This window comes from Parus major, chromosome 1A (genome assembly GCF_001522545.3).
Source record: "Parus major isolate Abel chromosome 1A, Parus_major1.1, whole genome shotgun sequence".
NCBI lineage: Eukaryota > Metazoa > Chordata > Aves > Passeriformes > Paridae > Parus > Parus major.
Window position 1 is genome coordinate 23,023,200 of NC_031773.1, and position 14,212 is coordinate 23,037,411.

General features: G+C 36.5%; 1 protein-coding gene across 2 annotated transcripts in view; it reads left to right on the top strand.

Moving 5' to 3' along the window:
* ASZ1 (ankyrin repeat, SAM and basic leucine zipper domain containing 1) overlaps nucleotides 1-13,863 on the top strand; it is a 34,229-nt gene extending 20,366 nt beyond the window's left edge. For both annotated transcript variants that reach the window (XM_015629435.2, XM_015629436.3), the window contains exons 8-13: nucleotides 549-624; nucleotides 954-1,010; nucleotides 5,122-5,234; nucleotides 10,411-10,516; nucleotides 10,933-11,046; nucleotides 12,853-13,863. In XM_015629435.2, coding sequence (XP_015484921.1) covers nucleotides 549-624; nucleotides 954-1,010; nucleotides 5,122-5,234; nucleotides 10,411-10,516; nucleotides 10,933-11,046; nucleotides 12,853-13,029 — 643 coding nt within the window. In that variant the 3' untranslated portion in view covers nucleotides 13,030-13,863. The remainder of the gene's footprint in view (nucleotides 1-548; nucleotides 625-953; nucleotides 1,011-5,121; nucleotides 5,235-10,410; nucleotides 10,517-10,932; nucleotides 11,047-12,852) is intronic.
* Nucleotides 13,864-14,212: the final 349 nt, after the last annotated feature.

The following is a 14,212-nucleotide window of genomic DNA, read 5'->3' on the forward strand; positions in this document are numbered from 1 at the left end:
AACTCTGAACCTACAGTTCAGTGTTAACTACTTCCTCAGTCTACCTTTGGAACATTAGTCTTCTGTCAAGTTTCTTGATAGAGTAATTTCCACTATATTTAATTACAGACAGTCCTGTTTCCTTGTTAACATTTTTTGGCTTAACTGGAACCAGAAGGGTTGCAGTTGTGGACTGAATCCAATTAATATGAATGTTGTCTGATAAGAATACATAGTTACCTTCCTTAACCCAACTTCCACATTTTTCAGGCTTTTGTGATCCAACTTTAAGGTTCATTTGGAATGTTTTGTGACTTTTTAGGTACAAAAGTCATCTCCTTTGGGCTCAATTCAACTTCCTAGACAGAAAAGACATCTATAAATTTTTGACAGATTAAGTTGTATGCTTATAAGGTACTTCTGTCATCAGCAGGTGTGTGCAGCTTCAGGTTCCTCCCAAGTGCTATGTCTGGGGAGCTTTTCTGTAACATTTTATTATGGATTTATTGTTTTTTTCTATTTTTAATTTCCACTGTTTCTAACTCAAATCTCATTAATTTTCTTTACAGTTCCTATTCAACTTTTCATGACATGGAAGTGTTTTTACGTGGTCTTGGTCTAGAACACATTAGAGGATTATTGGAGGTAATTTTGTGGTATATTTGCTACCTGTGAAGTAATCTGTGAAGGCAAAATGCACCTACTGCATTCCTTAAACAGAAATTTATTTATAAAATGGGAGGTTAAACTGCAGTGGACTAAATTGGATTTCTTGATTATGTGCATTAGTCACAACATTTGATATTTCTAAAATAGACAGAACTTTATTGCTTCAATACTGTTGTAGTATTCAATACTGATGTTTTGTACCTAGTTTTGTTCCTGAAAACTGAAGTAAAAAAGGGAAGAAAATCAAGTTAAAACTTTTATTCTGAAATTCTTTTTGATGGCAGAAACCCCTTTGTTTTCTACAGGAACAAGGTATAACTTTAAGACAACTTCTGATCATGCAAAAAGATGACTTAATACAGGTCAGTTTGCTACTTTAGAATTTAATTTAATTTTGCCTCTTTTTTAAATGTTTCTAATGTCTTCTCATTATAAATGTCCAACCTTGCAAGAATTCCTTCAGCATCTTCTGCAACTTTTTGAATTTTAATATTAATATAGACAGGGCTTTTCTGAAGTGTGTAATCTCACAGACCAATGAGTGATTGGGGTGAACAGGAAATAGTTCTAGTTTAAGTTTTAGTTGTTACCATTTTTAGGTTTTAATTGTGATTTCTCTGAAGGGAAATCAGTGCTAGGAATAGCAGTAGATAATAGTGTTCACATAGGGAGCTTTGTCAATTAAAAGATTTTTAAGAGTTCATCTAGGGCAAAATATTATAAGACATGTCAGTATGTTTTCATATTACTGCTTTTCTGAAGCCTCAGGATCATTGGACAGCGTCCTGGAATTTTTAGAACTCTAAAGCCTCTATTGATAGTAGTTTTGTCCTTTAAGGAGATTCTTGTGGATTTCTGCTCAATATTTTGTGAGCTGCTGTGTTGAGCATGATTGCATTAAACTGTAAATTGGTCTGAGTGTATTATCATATTGATCACTTGCTCTAGTATTGTAGTTATCACTTGTTTTTGTCCAGGAAACGTGGGAAGAGGAGAGAATTGTGGACTTCAGTGAATGGCTAAGCTTTATGGTTCCCTCTCCAAAGACGTGTAATTTCATTCAAAATAATAACTCTGTTTCAGTGTTCTAAATTGTTTGAGGCTTGCTATTATGAAAGCAAACAAAGCTTTGAACAAACTGAAACAACTACATGGATCAGCTGCTTCTACACAAGAAGATAATATCTGTAAGAATTTAATTGCTTTGTCTGCTAACTGTGCAACAGCAGGAAACAGGAAAAATAAGTCATGCTTTGTGCATGGACATAAATTAATTAGTGAGTCTTCAGTTGAGGAGACATTAAAAAATGGCATAACACCCCTGGCTTATTAGCACTTCATAAGTTATCCTAAATTCTTTATGCAGTCTAGTTTTAGAGCTCTGCTAAGGGTTTCTCCCCGCACTGCTGATAGAACAAATCTAATCTGTTTCCTTGTAACTTCAGAGTTGAAAGTTTTTACTGTGATAGCAGACCTTCAGCTAACAGCCAGCTGTTTTAAAGAGCCTGGATCTTATTACTACAAAGATTAATGATGACCTCTGATGGATGCCTCTGAACCAAGCTGCTTTGTATCCAGAGAACTGGGGAGAAATCCTGTCATTAACATGATATGCTTTCCTCCATCAAACAATATAGGAAGATATTTTCTCTGTAAATATCTTTATCTATAAATATATATATTATTCTACAACAGAGCCTAAACAATGAGTCTATCAAGCTGAAATCCTTGCATTCCTTAACCTTATAAACTGTTCCATTCTGGAAAAAATGTGTTCAATATACTGGGAGACATGTCTTTTCAACATTTGGAGGTTTTTGTCTGCACTACTAACGAGGCTCACATTTTTTATTTTTTTTAAGCATTTTTCTCATAAAATAGCAAGAGAAGTAATTTTACTTCTGGATGCATTTAGGATTAAATTTTTTTTTCTTATATTTTATTTAGTTTAGAGTAAGAGAAATTGGTGTCTTGTTTTGGATTTGAGAAAGTATAATGAAAACTTGAGACATCAAAATTCAAAATATAATCCAGAACTTTAACTACATAATTGGATAATTATCTGGTCTATGTATGTCTATATCACAGTTCTAGGACTCATTCTTCTGCCCCCACTCTGAAAAAAGCATTTAATATTTGAGAGAAATGTGTCAGATTATTAAAATTAGTGCTTACCTGGGCAAAGTGGCATTGATGTCAGGTTTGTGCATAGCTTGACTGGTTTTATCTGTGCAGTATATAATTTTTCAGTCGTTGAGGTAATCTCACCTCTTGTCACATTCATGCTGGAGTGAACTTGGGGCTTGGATTTCAAGGGGCTGCTTTGTATGTATTTAAGTAAATAAAAAATAGCTGTTCCTAGAGTTGGTCTGGCTAAAATTGACAGTGCTTATAGTCTGTTTTACAGATATAGCCAAATTATTGTGCAGTACTTGTGCATTCTTAAACATGGCCACTTCACAGTAATACTTGCATAATTTGGACTGTAGAGCACAAGTGAACCAACACCAACCTAAAAATTCACTTAACCATCAAGAAGGGCTTATTGCACTTTGGTTGTTCCATGAATTCATTATTGCATGATCTGTCAGGTTTTGGCCCACTTCATGTTCTTGCAGAGATGCTCTAGAAATTGGGAAGTAGTTTGGACTGATCTATCAACCTTCCGTTCTTAACTTCCGCACCTTTTACCACTAAGTGCAGAATTACTATGGTGGTAGAAGGCTATAGTGACATTTATCACATTCTTTACTTCCTGACATGTATTTTGAAGATGTGGTGGTGCTTAGTGATCCATTTGCAGAAGAACAAAATGATGTTTTATTTCTAGGGGAATTGTATCCTGACTTGCTGCTTTTGGGAATGAGGAGGTGGAGTCAAAAGCAAAGGCAGTCTTCACAATAGTTTCCTATGTTAAGCAAGACAGTTTTAATTCCTCAAGAATAACTGCTATTGTAGAAATCTGCTTACTTGTTCATGATAAAATGACTGCTGTAATGCTTTGTAAGCCTTAAGAAAATATTAGTTCATACCAGATAGGGCTTCACAAGGCAAACCTGAGAACTAATGAATTGAGCAAACTTACAGCTCAAGACAAGTGAAGCAAATTATTTATTGGAAGCCCAGATCTTTCTGTCTTAAGGCTGCTAGTGGTATTTCCTAAAAAGACTTCAGTACAATTTTATTCAGCGACCCATGGAATCCTATTACAAACTCAAAAGTTCTTGACACCTGTAGTTAAATTCCCAATTAATCTTGTTGGGATTTTTCATTACTGAAGAACTTACTTGTCTATAAACTTAAGATGGTTTTGAAATGTTTAACAGTACACTGGTGAGCCCATAGTTATTTGTTGCCTCTAATTGATGGAGAACCTGGAGGACAGTTGTTTGCAGTCACAATGAACGATGGGTGTCAGAACATTGTGTCTCAGATAAAAGCGAGCATTTCTCTAGGCACAATCTCTTTCCTAGAATGTCAATCTGATGTGGATTGTCAGCTGTTCATTCAAAATTCTTTGTGACAGAAATTTGGGAGACTGCATCTTCCAGATTTCTTGGGGTGCAGAAGGTAACTTGAAGTCCTTAGAATATCAGTGAGGATCCCATATAGTCTAGGTTTGGAGACTCTGTAATTGTTGAGTCTCAAATACCAGAGTCGTCTACTCCTGTAGAGTCAGGTACTCCAGCTGGCACCTTAGGAGCAAAGTCAAGAGATTTTTCACTTGTGTGAAGGGGCATCTTAGGGCTGCTAAGGCCAGAAGTCCTGCATTGCACAGCAGCCTGTCAGAGGAGCAGGGGAAATACTGAATGTGCAACAGAAGCATTTCCCTTTTTACAAATGAGCTATTCTTATTCTTCAAGTGTTCTACAAGAAAACTCTCAGCCTAGGATTTAAATATGACTTAAAATTTAATCTGAGATACTTGATGGATAGCACATTTGCCAGTGCTTTCTGCTCCAGGCATCACTTGGAGAATCTGTTACATAGTATATATCTTTTGTGTTTTCCTCCAGTTAAAAAAGATGTCTTCCTGTAAAATTCTCCATTTAATTCTGATTTGATAGTTTCTACTCTTTATTTCTGAGTTAATGCTGTATTACCATCATGATATTTTGCTATATTGCAGTCAGAGATGACTCAGATCATTCTGAAATGGGAAGCCTAACAAGACTGGGGTAATACTTAGGCAAAATGCTATTATTTTTTTCAATAAACTCTAAATAGATTTTTTGTGTAACCTGTGCAGTTTCAGTTTGGCAGTTCCTTTTGTCATTTTGTTCTGCACCACTGAATATTTTCTGTGGTTTTATTTTTTCCTTTGTCACTTACATACATTATAGCTGGTCGCAATAACTTAAGAAGAACTTCTTTTGAATCTTAATATTTAGAAGCTAGCGAAATGTGTTACTGTACTGTTGTGTGTAGTAAATTTAAAAGTAAGTAATATTTGGAATTGCTCTTTAAATTTAGATTGGCATTACAAATGCTGGAGATCAGCAGAAACTCTTAGATGCTATTAACGATCTGCAAACAGAAGAAAAAAAATTTGAAGACCTCTCTGATGTTATGAAGCTGGAATTGAGGTATTAAGTGTATCTAAGGAAATGTTAACTATTTAAGGTGACTGTGTTATTTTCTGTGGCTCAAAGGTAAAATTGTCTCACACCCTTATCTCTTAATGCAAAACATTCATGAAAATATGCAAATTAGTGGATTATGAGAGTTGGTGGTGGGTGTGTTTTGCACAAAGAAAGTTGGGAGCATAGACAAGGTAGGCTCTGTTAGTCATCCAATCAAATCTGTCTGATTGTAAGATGCAATTAAAAAAAATGCAGGAGGGAGAGATGCATGCAATTCTGCATAGGCCTTTAATTTTCAGCTCATAAAATAATACCTTATACATGTATATCTTAAATCATAAATACTACTTCTGTTTAGATTCCAGATTTTGTCATTGTTTTCCGCTGGATGCAGTTTTAACTGGTTTTCAAAATATATCATCTTTTTATCTTACCAATTAAGCAGTTTAGAAGCTATTTTCTCTATCCTAGATTATATAAATCAGTAGGGAAAATTTTTTAAGAAAGTGTAACTCCTTTAGACCCCCATTCCAACTTGATAATTTTTCTCATTATACTATTAAGGCATCAACTCTGCAACACCTCTCATTCTTTAGTATAGTCTTCTGCAGCACCATGGAAGCCAGGCCATGGAACTGAGAGGTACATTCCTCAGCAACCTTATTAAACTTAGTAAGTTCCCTAAGCACTGTTAGAGCTCTCCACATCCAGCACAAAATGAAAAATGAACAATATAGTAAGGAGTCTTAAGGTTTCTGAAATCTCTTATCCTGGAAGTACTTTTTTTTTTTTTTCCTGGAAGATACATCTAGACCTGAATTTAAATCCCATGCTCATATCTTTCCTCTTCTAAGTTCCCAGACTTAGAGAAGTATAGCTACTAAAAATGGATTAAATAGTAATGGTTCAGTTCCTCTCTGAAGTGTGTATATCCCTCTTGACTAGTGATTTGACAGCTGTGCTGGAACTCTCAGATACCCCTTCCCTCTCCAAAGTACTGGGGAGAGCTGTCTGTACTATTTGAATGCTGTAAGGCTAGAGTCCCTGTTAGTTACGTTGTTCATCAGCCCAAAGAATGTGCTTGGGTTCAAATTCAATCTGTGCATGTCTCCATGCTTTGGAGGCAACTGAATTGCGCTGACATTGTGAATTAGCAGTCATGTTAATGATCCTGCCACTGTGTTTAACAACAGTCCCAGTTCCATGAGACTGTCCAGTATGTATTCCACTCCCAACCAGTCGTTCATAACTGATTGCTCCCAGTGCTGGTGCTGTGCTGGTATCTTTATCCATTACTTGGTTTATGAAAAAGAGACTTTGTGGCCTGCTTGAGGAACATTTTTGCAGCACAATGCAACGTTTGAGTTGTTGGACTTGGGAAGATGTACAAAGCATTTGAGGAAGCTCTTGAAAAACTGAGATGGGCTGGGAGAGTGGAGAGTTCATGTCCTGATAGAGGACTTTGATGTTTCTTCTGGTCTGTGAGGAGATTTCATTCAGAGACCACTCAAAGATAAGGAATTGGTTGGATATTCACACTGGGCAAGAGTTGCGGGCAATGGCTCAATGTCCAGATGAAGACTAGTAACAAGTGACACTCCTCAGGGGTTGGTGTTGGGACTGGTGGTGTTTAACATCTCTGCTGTAGACATGGAGACTGGGACTGAGTACACCCTCAGTATGTGTACCCATGACACCGAGCTGTGTGGTGTGTTGGAGGGAAGGGATACCTTCCAGGCAGACCTTGACAGGCTTGAGTGGTGGGTGCATGAAGTTCAGCAAGCCCAAGTACAGGCTGGATAGAGAATGGATTGAGAGAAGCCCTGAGGAGATGGACTTGGGGATATTGGTTGATGAAAATCATAGAAACACAGAATATCCTGAGCTGGAAGAGACCCGCAAGGATCATCAAATTCAACTGCTGGAAGAAGCTCAGTGTGCCCAACAAATGTGCATTTGCAGCTCACAAGGCCAACCATATCCTGGGCTGCATCAAAAGAGGAGTGGCCAGCAGGTCGAGAGGGGATTCTCCCTGTCTGTTCCACTCTTACGACATTCTACCTGGACTACTGCAACCAGCTCCAAGAGCCCCAGATAAGAAGGACATCAGCCTGGAGGGAGTTCAGAGGAGGGCCATAAAGATGACCAAGATGGCTGGAGCACCAGTCCTATGAAGATAGGCTGAGAGACTTGGAGGTGTTCAGCCTGGAAGAGAGAGGACTGTGGGGACACCTTAGAGAGACCTAAAAGGGGCCTACCAGCAAGCTGAAGAAAGACTTTTTACAAGGGCATGTAGTGATAGGACAAGGGGGAATTGCTGCAAAATGATGGAGGGCAGCTTCAAATGAGATGTAAGGAAGAAATTCTGTACTGTGAGGGTGGTGAGATATTAGAGTAAGTTGCCCAGAAAAGCTATGGGTATTCCATTCCCAGAAGCATTCAAGACCAGGTTGGATGAAAGTTTCAGCAATCTAGTCTAGTGAAAGCTGTCCCTATCATAGCATTGGCAGAGAGATTGGAACTAAATGATCTGTAAGATCCCTTCCAACCCAGACTATTCTATGATTCTGTAATTCTCCATCAAAACACCTGTGTACTTTCAGAAGAGCTGCAAACATGTACATGTGCTGCAAGAACATCTACTGCATATACTGCAAGAACTAAAGTTCCAGCAAGCAGGAGGATATAAACCAGTATGATATGGAAACAGCATACATACTTTAATTCCATCTAGGACATTTGTATTAAAATGGAGACTTTGCTGCTGGGCTGAGGTGGTAGACCAGGAATCTGTTAGTGCCTTTGGAAATGGGTGTTGACTCTTCAATAAGCAAAAATTAGCTACAATTTAAGGGGACTTTGCCCAGTTTAAGCTTTATGCATTTTTTTGTTGAAATATATGTTTTTTTTCTGATTGTTCCACAATAGTGTTTAGTACACATATTCAAGCAGAGCAGCTTAAAAATTTGAACAGAGGGAGTAAGTAGAGAAATCCAAAAATTACCCATTCACTGTGTGTGGCCAAATACAGTGAAATAGCCATGCAGTATCTGGTGCAGTCTCACACACCGGTGACATACCTTATATTCCCAGTATAGTGTCGGTGTAGATCGTATGTAGTTCTCAAAACCAGAAAATAATTGAAGATTGATGTATGCAAAATATGCCAGCATTTCAGTCATGGCAAGCACTGCAGAATTTTCTAGAAAATTGCCTGACATGTATTCTAGGCATCTGACCTTTAGACTAAAATCTTTGGCAATGTTTACATGCTATTATATAAAGATTTTACTTCTCACTTGTTCAAAGTCATTCTGTGAGAAGGAGAATCAGTCATTAAGTCATAGAAAAACTAACATAGTAGAAAATCTTGAACTGATTGATTATAAACTTATGGAGTGTCTAGCAATGTTTAGCCACTGATGTTTTGACAGCCGTTAATTCTTTTTTAAAGTGATAATTTTTTGAAGACATTATTTCCATTTCTAAATATAAGAGCATGTCATTGCAACAGGTATAAAATTCTATGTTAAGATGGGGAGTTTTTTAAGAGCTATGGTTTAGTGAAGTAGTATGATAGAATAAATGTTTTTTCACCCACCCTAATTCAAGCCCATGACATACTTTATATTTGCCAAGAATCCTTTCAGAATTCCAAAAGATAATTTCCTTTGTGATTAAACGCGAAAGATGCCATAACTGATCCCAGCCAGCTAAAAAGTTATCTCTCTAAGTAGAAGAAAATATTTGTAATTATGGCTTGACTAAAGTAATGTGGGAGAAGCTTTCGGACTATCTCCAGATGTTTAGTGTTTGGGTTCTTTACCTGTAATACTCAGTTTAATTACATTTTTCTGAAACAAGAAATAGTTCATTCTATAAAAACAAACCAATAGGCTTTTGTACTTCCCGATCTTCATGAAAACCACATGCAGTATTGGTTTTAAACCTCCAACATGCCTAATAATGCTTCTATATATTTCTGTTTTAAATGTTAAGTTTTAACAGTTCAGCACTATTGCAAATCACAGATGTCCTGAGCAGTGGCAGAAATTCTAATGATCCTGTGCCCAAAGTTGAAGGAAAGCACTCTGTTACACTCTATGGCCTGAATTCCATCTTCATTTAGATACTTGCACTGCATTGGCCTGTAGATTAATTTACCTTTTCACAAATTTCCTGGATACCATTTTGCCCTCAGAAGCAAGAAGCACGTGGTGTGAGTATGTTGCATTTAGGTTTAATAACAGATTACCTGGACAATAGAGGAAAATGGAGTCTGAATTAGTTTATTTAGATCATATGAATCTTCAGAACAGGAAGTTCTGCAGTAAGAATTATAATTGTCTCTTGTTTTGGCCCTGCCTGTCATTCCCCCAAGTAGCTTAAGAGTTAGCAGAAACTTTCCTGCTGGAGATACAGACACTTCTCAGGAGTTTCAGGGTTTTGAGAGCTCACTCTGTAAAAGCAATTGGATGATCTTCCTTGCCTTTCTTCCCTCTTCTGGTGAGTGGCAACAAATTTCTGGCCAGCACCATAACTTATGACTGAAATTCTCAGACATTCCAGTAAAGTTGAGTCAGTGTCATGTGGAAGCTCTAGAAACTTAAAGCTGAAAATAATCTGTTAATTTTTTCTATCCTTCACTCCACTTTTTGTAGACATGGGTCAAACTAATTTTGAGAGTTATCCTCCTGCTTTATATTTGAGTACCAAGTAAGAATTTTCTTCAAAATAGATAACATCAGGTATTTTGGGCTCTCAGTTACTTGTTTCCAGATCCAAGGGCCAAGCTCGTATTACTGATTCTTATTTTCTTCAATTCTGTTGGAGACTAAATGACCCTAAACCTACTCATTTCAGTCCTAGCTCCAAAGTACAAACCAGACTTTTTTCCTCACATCTACCTCAAAAATGTAAGCTGCAGATCAGAAATATTGTCCTTCCAAAATAAGGCAGGGGAGGGAGGGGATGGGACCAACAAGATGAAAGAAAAAACCAACTGGCTAAGATGTTAAATATCTTTACCTGCTCACTTCTAAGATGATACTGGGTTTTTTGCATATTATGAAACTGCATGTCTAATTCATTAACCAGTGTTGGAAATCCATAGGTAATATTCAGATTGCAAAAAGTTATAGCATTTGGCAAATAACAAAATATAATTTTATTTTTCTAGTGAAGATGAATTGCTCAAGTTTCTTCAGAAGTTGAATAAAGAGTGTAGTAAGCTGATCATTCCTGTGCAGACCATGAATAACCATTTCCTCAAAAATTCTCACAAGGTATTCAGTCAAACAGAGGATTGATTTCGAGTGCATTGTTCCACCTTGTAAAATAAAAACTATGAATATTTGTCAACCATCTTGGTTATTATATAGTTACATAAAGCTGTCCAATGCTCTTTCTCTAAAGGACACTTCTTAAAAATAATTTATTTCAAAGAGTTGGGCCACACAACTAAAAGAGATATATTTGTTTCTTCATGTTTCTACTGATAGGAGAATTAAGATGACAAAAGTTTCCAACAAAGGCTGCTAGGGAGTAGTAGCTTGTTATGCATAAATCATACAATTAAAACCCAGCATAAATGCAGTTATAAACATTTTCTGGCACTGTCATTTGTGATACATTAAGTGTAGAATATTAAATTATAATCTACAATTATGTAATTATGGCAAATAACTGTAATTATTACCAGATGGTACTGCAGTGGGCACCGACTGAATGTTATATTGAAGTCTGCAAAGATGTGATTTGCAGTGTTAAAAAGTTGGGAGAAGAAGTTGGCAGACTGAAGGACCTCGTGGTGGAGGTGGGTGTGTGTGAGTGAGGCTGTTAAATACTGTGTACGCATTTCTGATGCAGTCTCAAATGCGACATCTGTCAGGGAAATGTTTCATACCTTGTTCTGCCAAAGGCTGTTTAGCCTTAGCTTGGACATTGCATCGATCTCTCCCCCTTCCACCTTTCCATGGACAGAATGAGAAATAATCTCTAATATTCCACGGCAGTGTGGAGAATCTCCAAAAGAGAAAGCACAGTCTACCTTTTTCTTTCTACTGCATGAAAGAATTAATTGGAATGTATCCCTGTGCTCTTGGGCAACCACTGTGGCATAGATGCCATGCTGAATACTTACACTCGTACATTTTAATTAAGGAATCTTTTGTTTGGAATTATTGACTCTCAAGGAAGATACTAAGGTTTTATGGATTGAATGGGAGGCATCCCAGATAACTCTGCAGAGTGACAAAAGAAGAGGGTGGGAGAGGTCAAGGCTAGATGTTAGCACCACATCAGTCATTCTCAAACCAACACAGTGACACTCTCTTGTCAGATGGGGTCATTTTAAGTAATAGGCTGGTAAAATGAACGGCTGCTGGGGTAGGGTAAATGGAGCATCAGTGTCAGAAAGGAATCTGTTGCTGAACGAAGCCATGTGGAACTCAGACCTTGAGTATAAATGCTACTAATGCAATTTCCTGTAGTTTAAGTAAATTTAATGTAATATAACAGCTTTCTCCCAATAAATCACTTAGCACCAAATATATTAAGTAGAGACTGTGGCAAATAACTTATTAGCTATTTATTAATTTTTTGCATATGCAATCATCAATTGTGTATATATTTGCCTCTTACATATGCAGGCCAGTTATAAGGGCTGGGAGGGTTCCAGGTTCGGTGCCACTTGACTTTATCTGTATGCAAGGTTTTACAGCTGTCAAGACAAAGCATGGTGTCTTTGTTTCCTGTGTGAAACAGCCTTCTAATTACTTCAAAAATGTAAATCCTTCTTTTTAAAATCATGTTTTATGAATTTCATTTATGAATACTTTAATACAAGATATTTTTGTGGTGCTTAATTTATGATGGAGCAGTTTTGAATGTAGAGCACCCAAGTGTTTATTATGAACATGTGAATCTAAGTGAAACAGTTAAAACTCTTACATAAAATGTTTGTATAAATTCCCTGGAAGTCTTCTGTACTGTTTTCTAAGCCTAGTCATGACAAGACTTTGCCAGCAGTGCATGTCTGTAGCATGTAATTTTTGAAAGTACAGTAAATGAGATCGCCTTCCAGGTATTGTGAACTGAGGTAGGAAATCAGAACCTAACCCTGGCAGTTCTTTATGACAAGGTTTCACTCAGGTTCAACATATATTTGAGAAGGCACCTGTCAGGTACTTTCCCCTCTCCCTTTAATTTCAAAAAAATCTGATCTGTTACATATTTAACTTCCTTTTTAAATCAACAGGTTTTTTAGTAATTAAATGGCAGAAGTTCTAGTTAAAGCATTTGATAGTCTGAGTTCAGTTGTTTCATTATTGGATTTTTGAAGCACTAATAATAAGTGTTTTACTTCTGAGCAATTAAGTTTGTAAATAAACAGTTGGTTTTTCTAATACACATTGCAGAATGGTGGAACATCAGATAAGATGAACATTTATACACATTTATTTCAAACTAAGTAGGACAGAGACAGAAAGAAGTAATATCAATCCTAGATACATGCAGATTCTTAGGTCTGGGTACTTTATAATCTACTTAAGAAGCTTTCACACTAACCTTCTAACCTTTTTTTTTTTTTTTTCTTACATGGATTTAACATCTGTCTCAGTATGAAGAGAAGAATAAACCTAACCAAGTGAAACTTCCAGAAAAAGCAGACACCTTGGAAAAAAGATTAGTAAAAATGGGAGGGGTAACATTGCTTGGATTTGGTTTTTTCTTCTTTGTAATTAAAATAGTAGCAAAGAGAACCCTAGTTTATAGCTGTTTCTCATCATATCTGTAGTATTTGTATCCAGTATGTACTTTGATCTAAAAATGAAGTTATTAAAAATTAAAACTGTTGCTTAAGAGTATCTTAGGGTTTTATTTTGAAATTCATTGTTGGTATAGAATGCAAGTATAAAATCTTGTCAAAGCTGCTTTTCTTTTTTTGGCATAAAACTGTGATTATTGCTTACTAATTACTAGTTTCAGTTTTTTACTTTTCCTGTTCAGAGCTGAACATAAGCAAATTCTGGTTATATATCACATGTTTGTGTATAATGCAGATATGTTTTGGGGTTTAAAATATTTTAAGTATCACCTTCAGTTTTATGTTGATAAAGATCTTTTCTCTTGCAGAGAGATTCATGTGGGTTTTTTTTCTTTTCAGAATCAAAAGAACTGTGGTGATCTTGTTACATATTGTCAAAAAAGTAATTTCCCACTGAACTGTGATACTTAAATTATGCCTGAAATCTGCTTCCATCGGGAAACTCACCTCTATTAAGACTTTGACATCTATTAAAAGAATTGTAGTAGTCCTTTGCTATAAGAACAGAGACAGCTTAGAAGGCATAACAGCTTGGTTTTTCTTGTTCTGGTCTTTCACTACATATTTTTTCTAAATATTTTCTCTGCTTAAAAATGTGTTTGTAATCCCACAGTGAAACATTCGTAACTGGTTTTGATCTGCTTATCAAACCAGCTATTTTGGGAAAAAAGGAAATTGGTGCAAGTGAATTCAAATTAGTTACGTTTTTGCATGTTTCAGTAAACATCTGTAAAAATGCTGAATATTTGGGAAGGAACATTTTTCTTGCAAAACAAAATAAAAAGAGTCTAAAAAAACCATAAACCTGAATGGGTGTGTGCAACGTTTGGTCTTGTGAAACTTTTGGTCTCTGGGTTGTCAGAAATGTTGTGTGGAGTCAACCTTTGGTATTCTCTCTAGAGACTAGTAAGGAAAAGATAAAAACTTGAGTGCTATTCTAATTACTGTTATTGCTATTTTCTGCTTCTTTTAGAGAATTACACTGGCCATTAGTGTGTTTCCTTGTTACTGCAATTGTTTTACCTCCTTTCATCCTTGAGTGGCAGGAATATCCTACAGTGACGAGGCCAGAGGCAAAATCAACTTGAGTTGGGGAGGTTTTTTCTGGTTTTTTATGCTCCCGACCTGGTGTCAGAGGGAATAAGCTGTATTC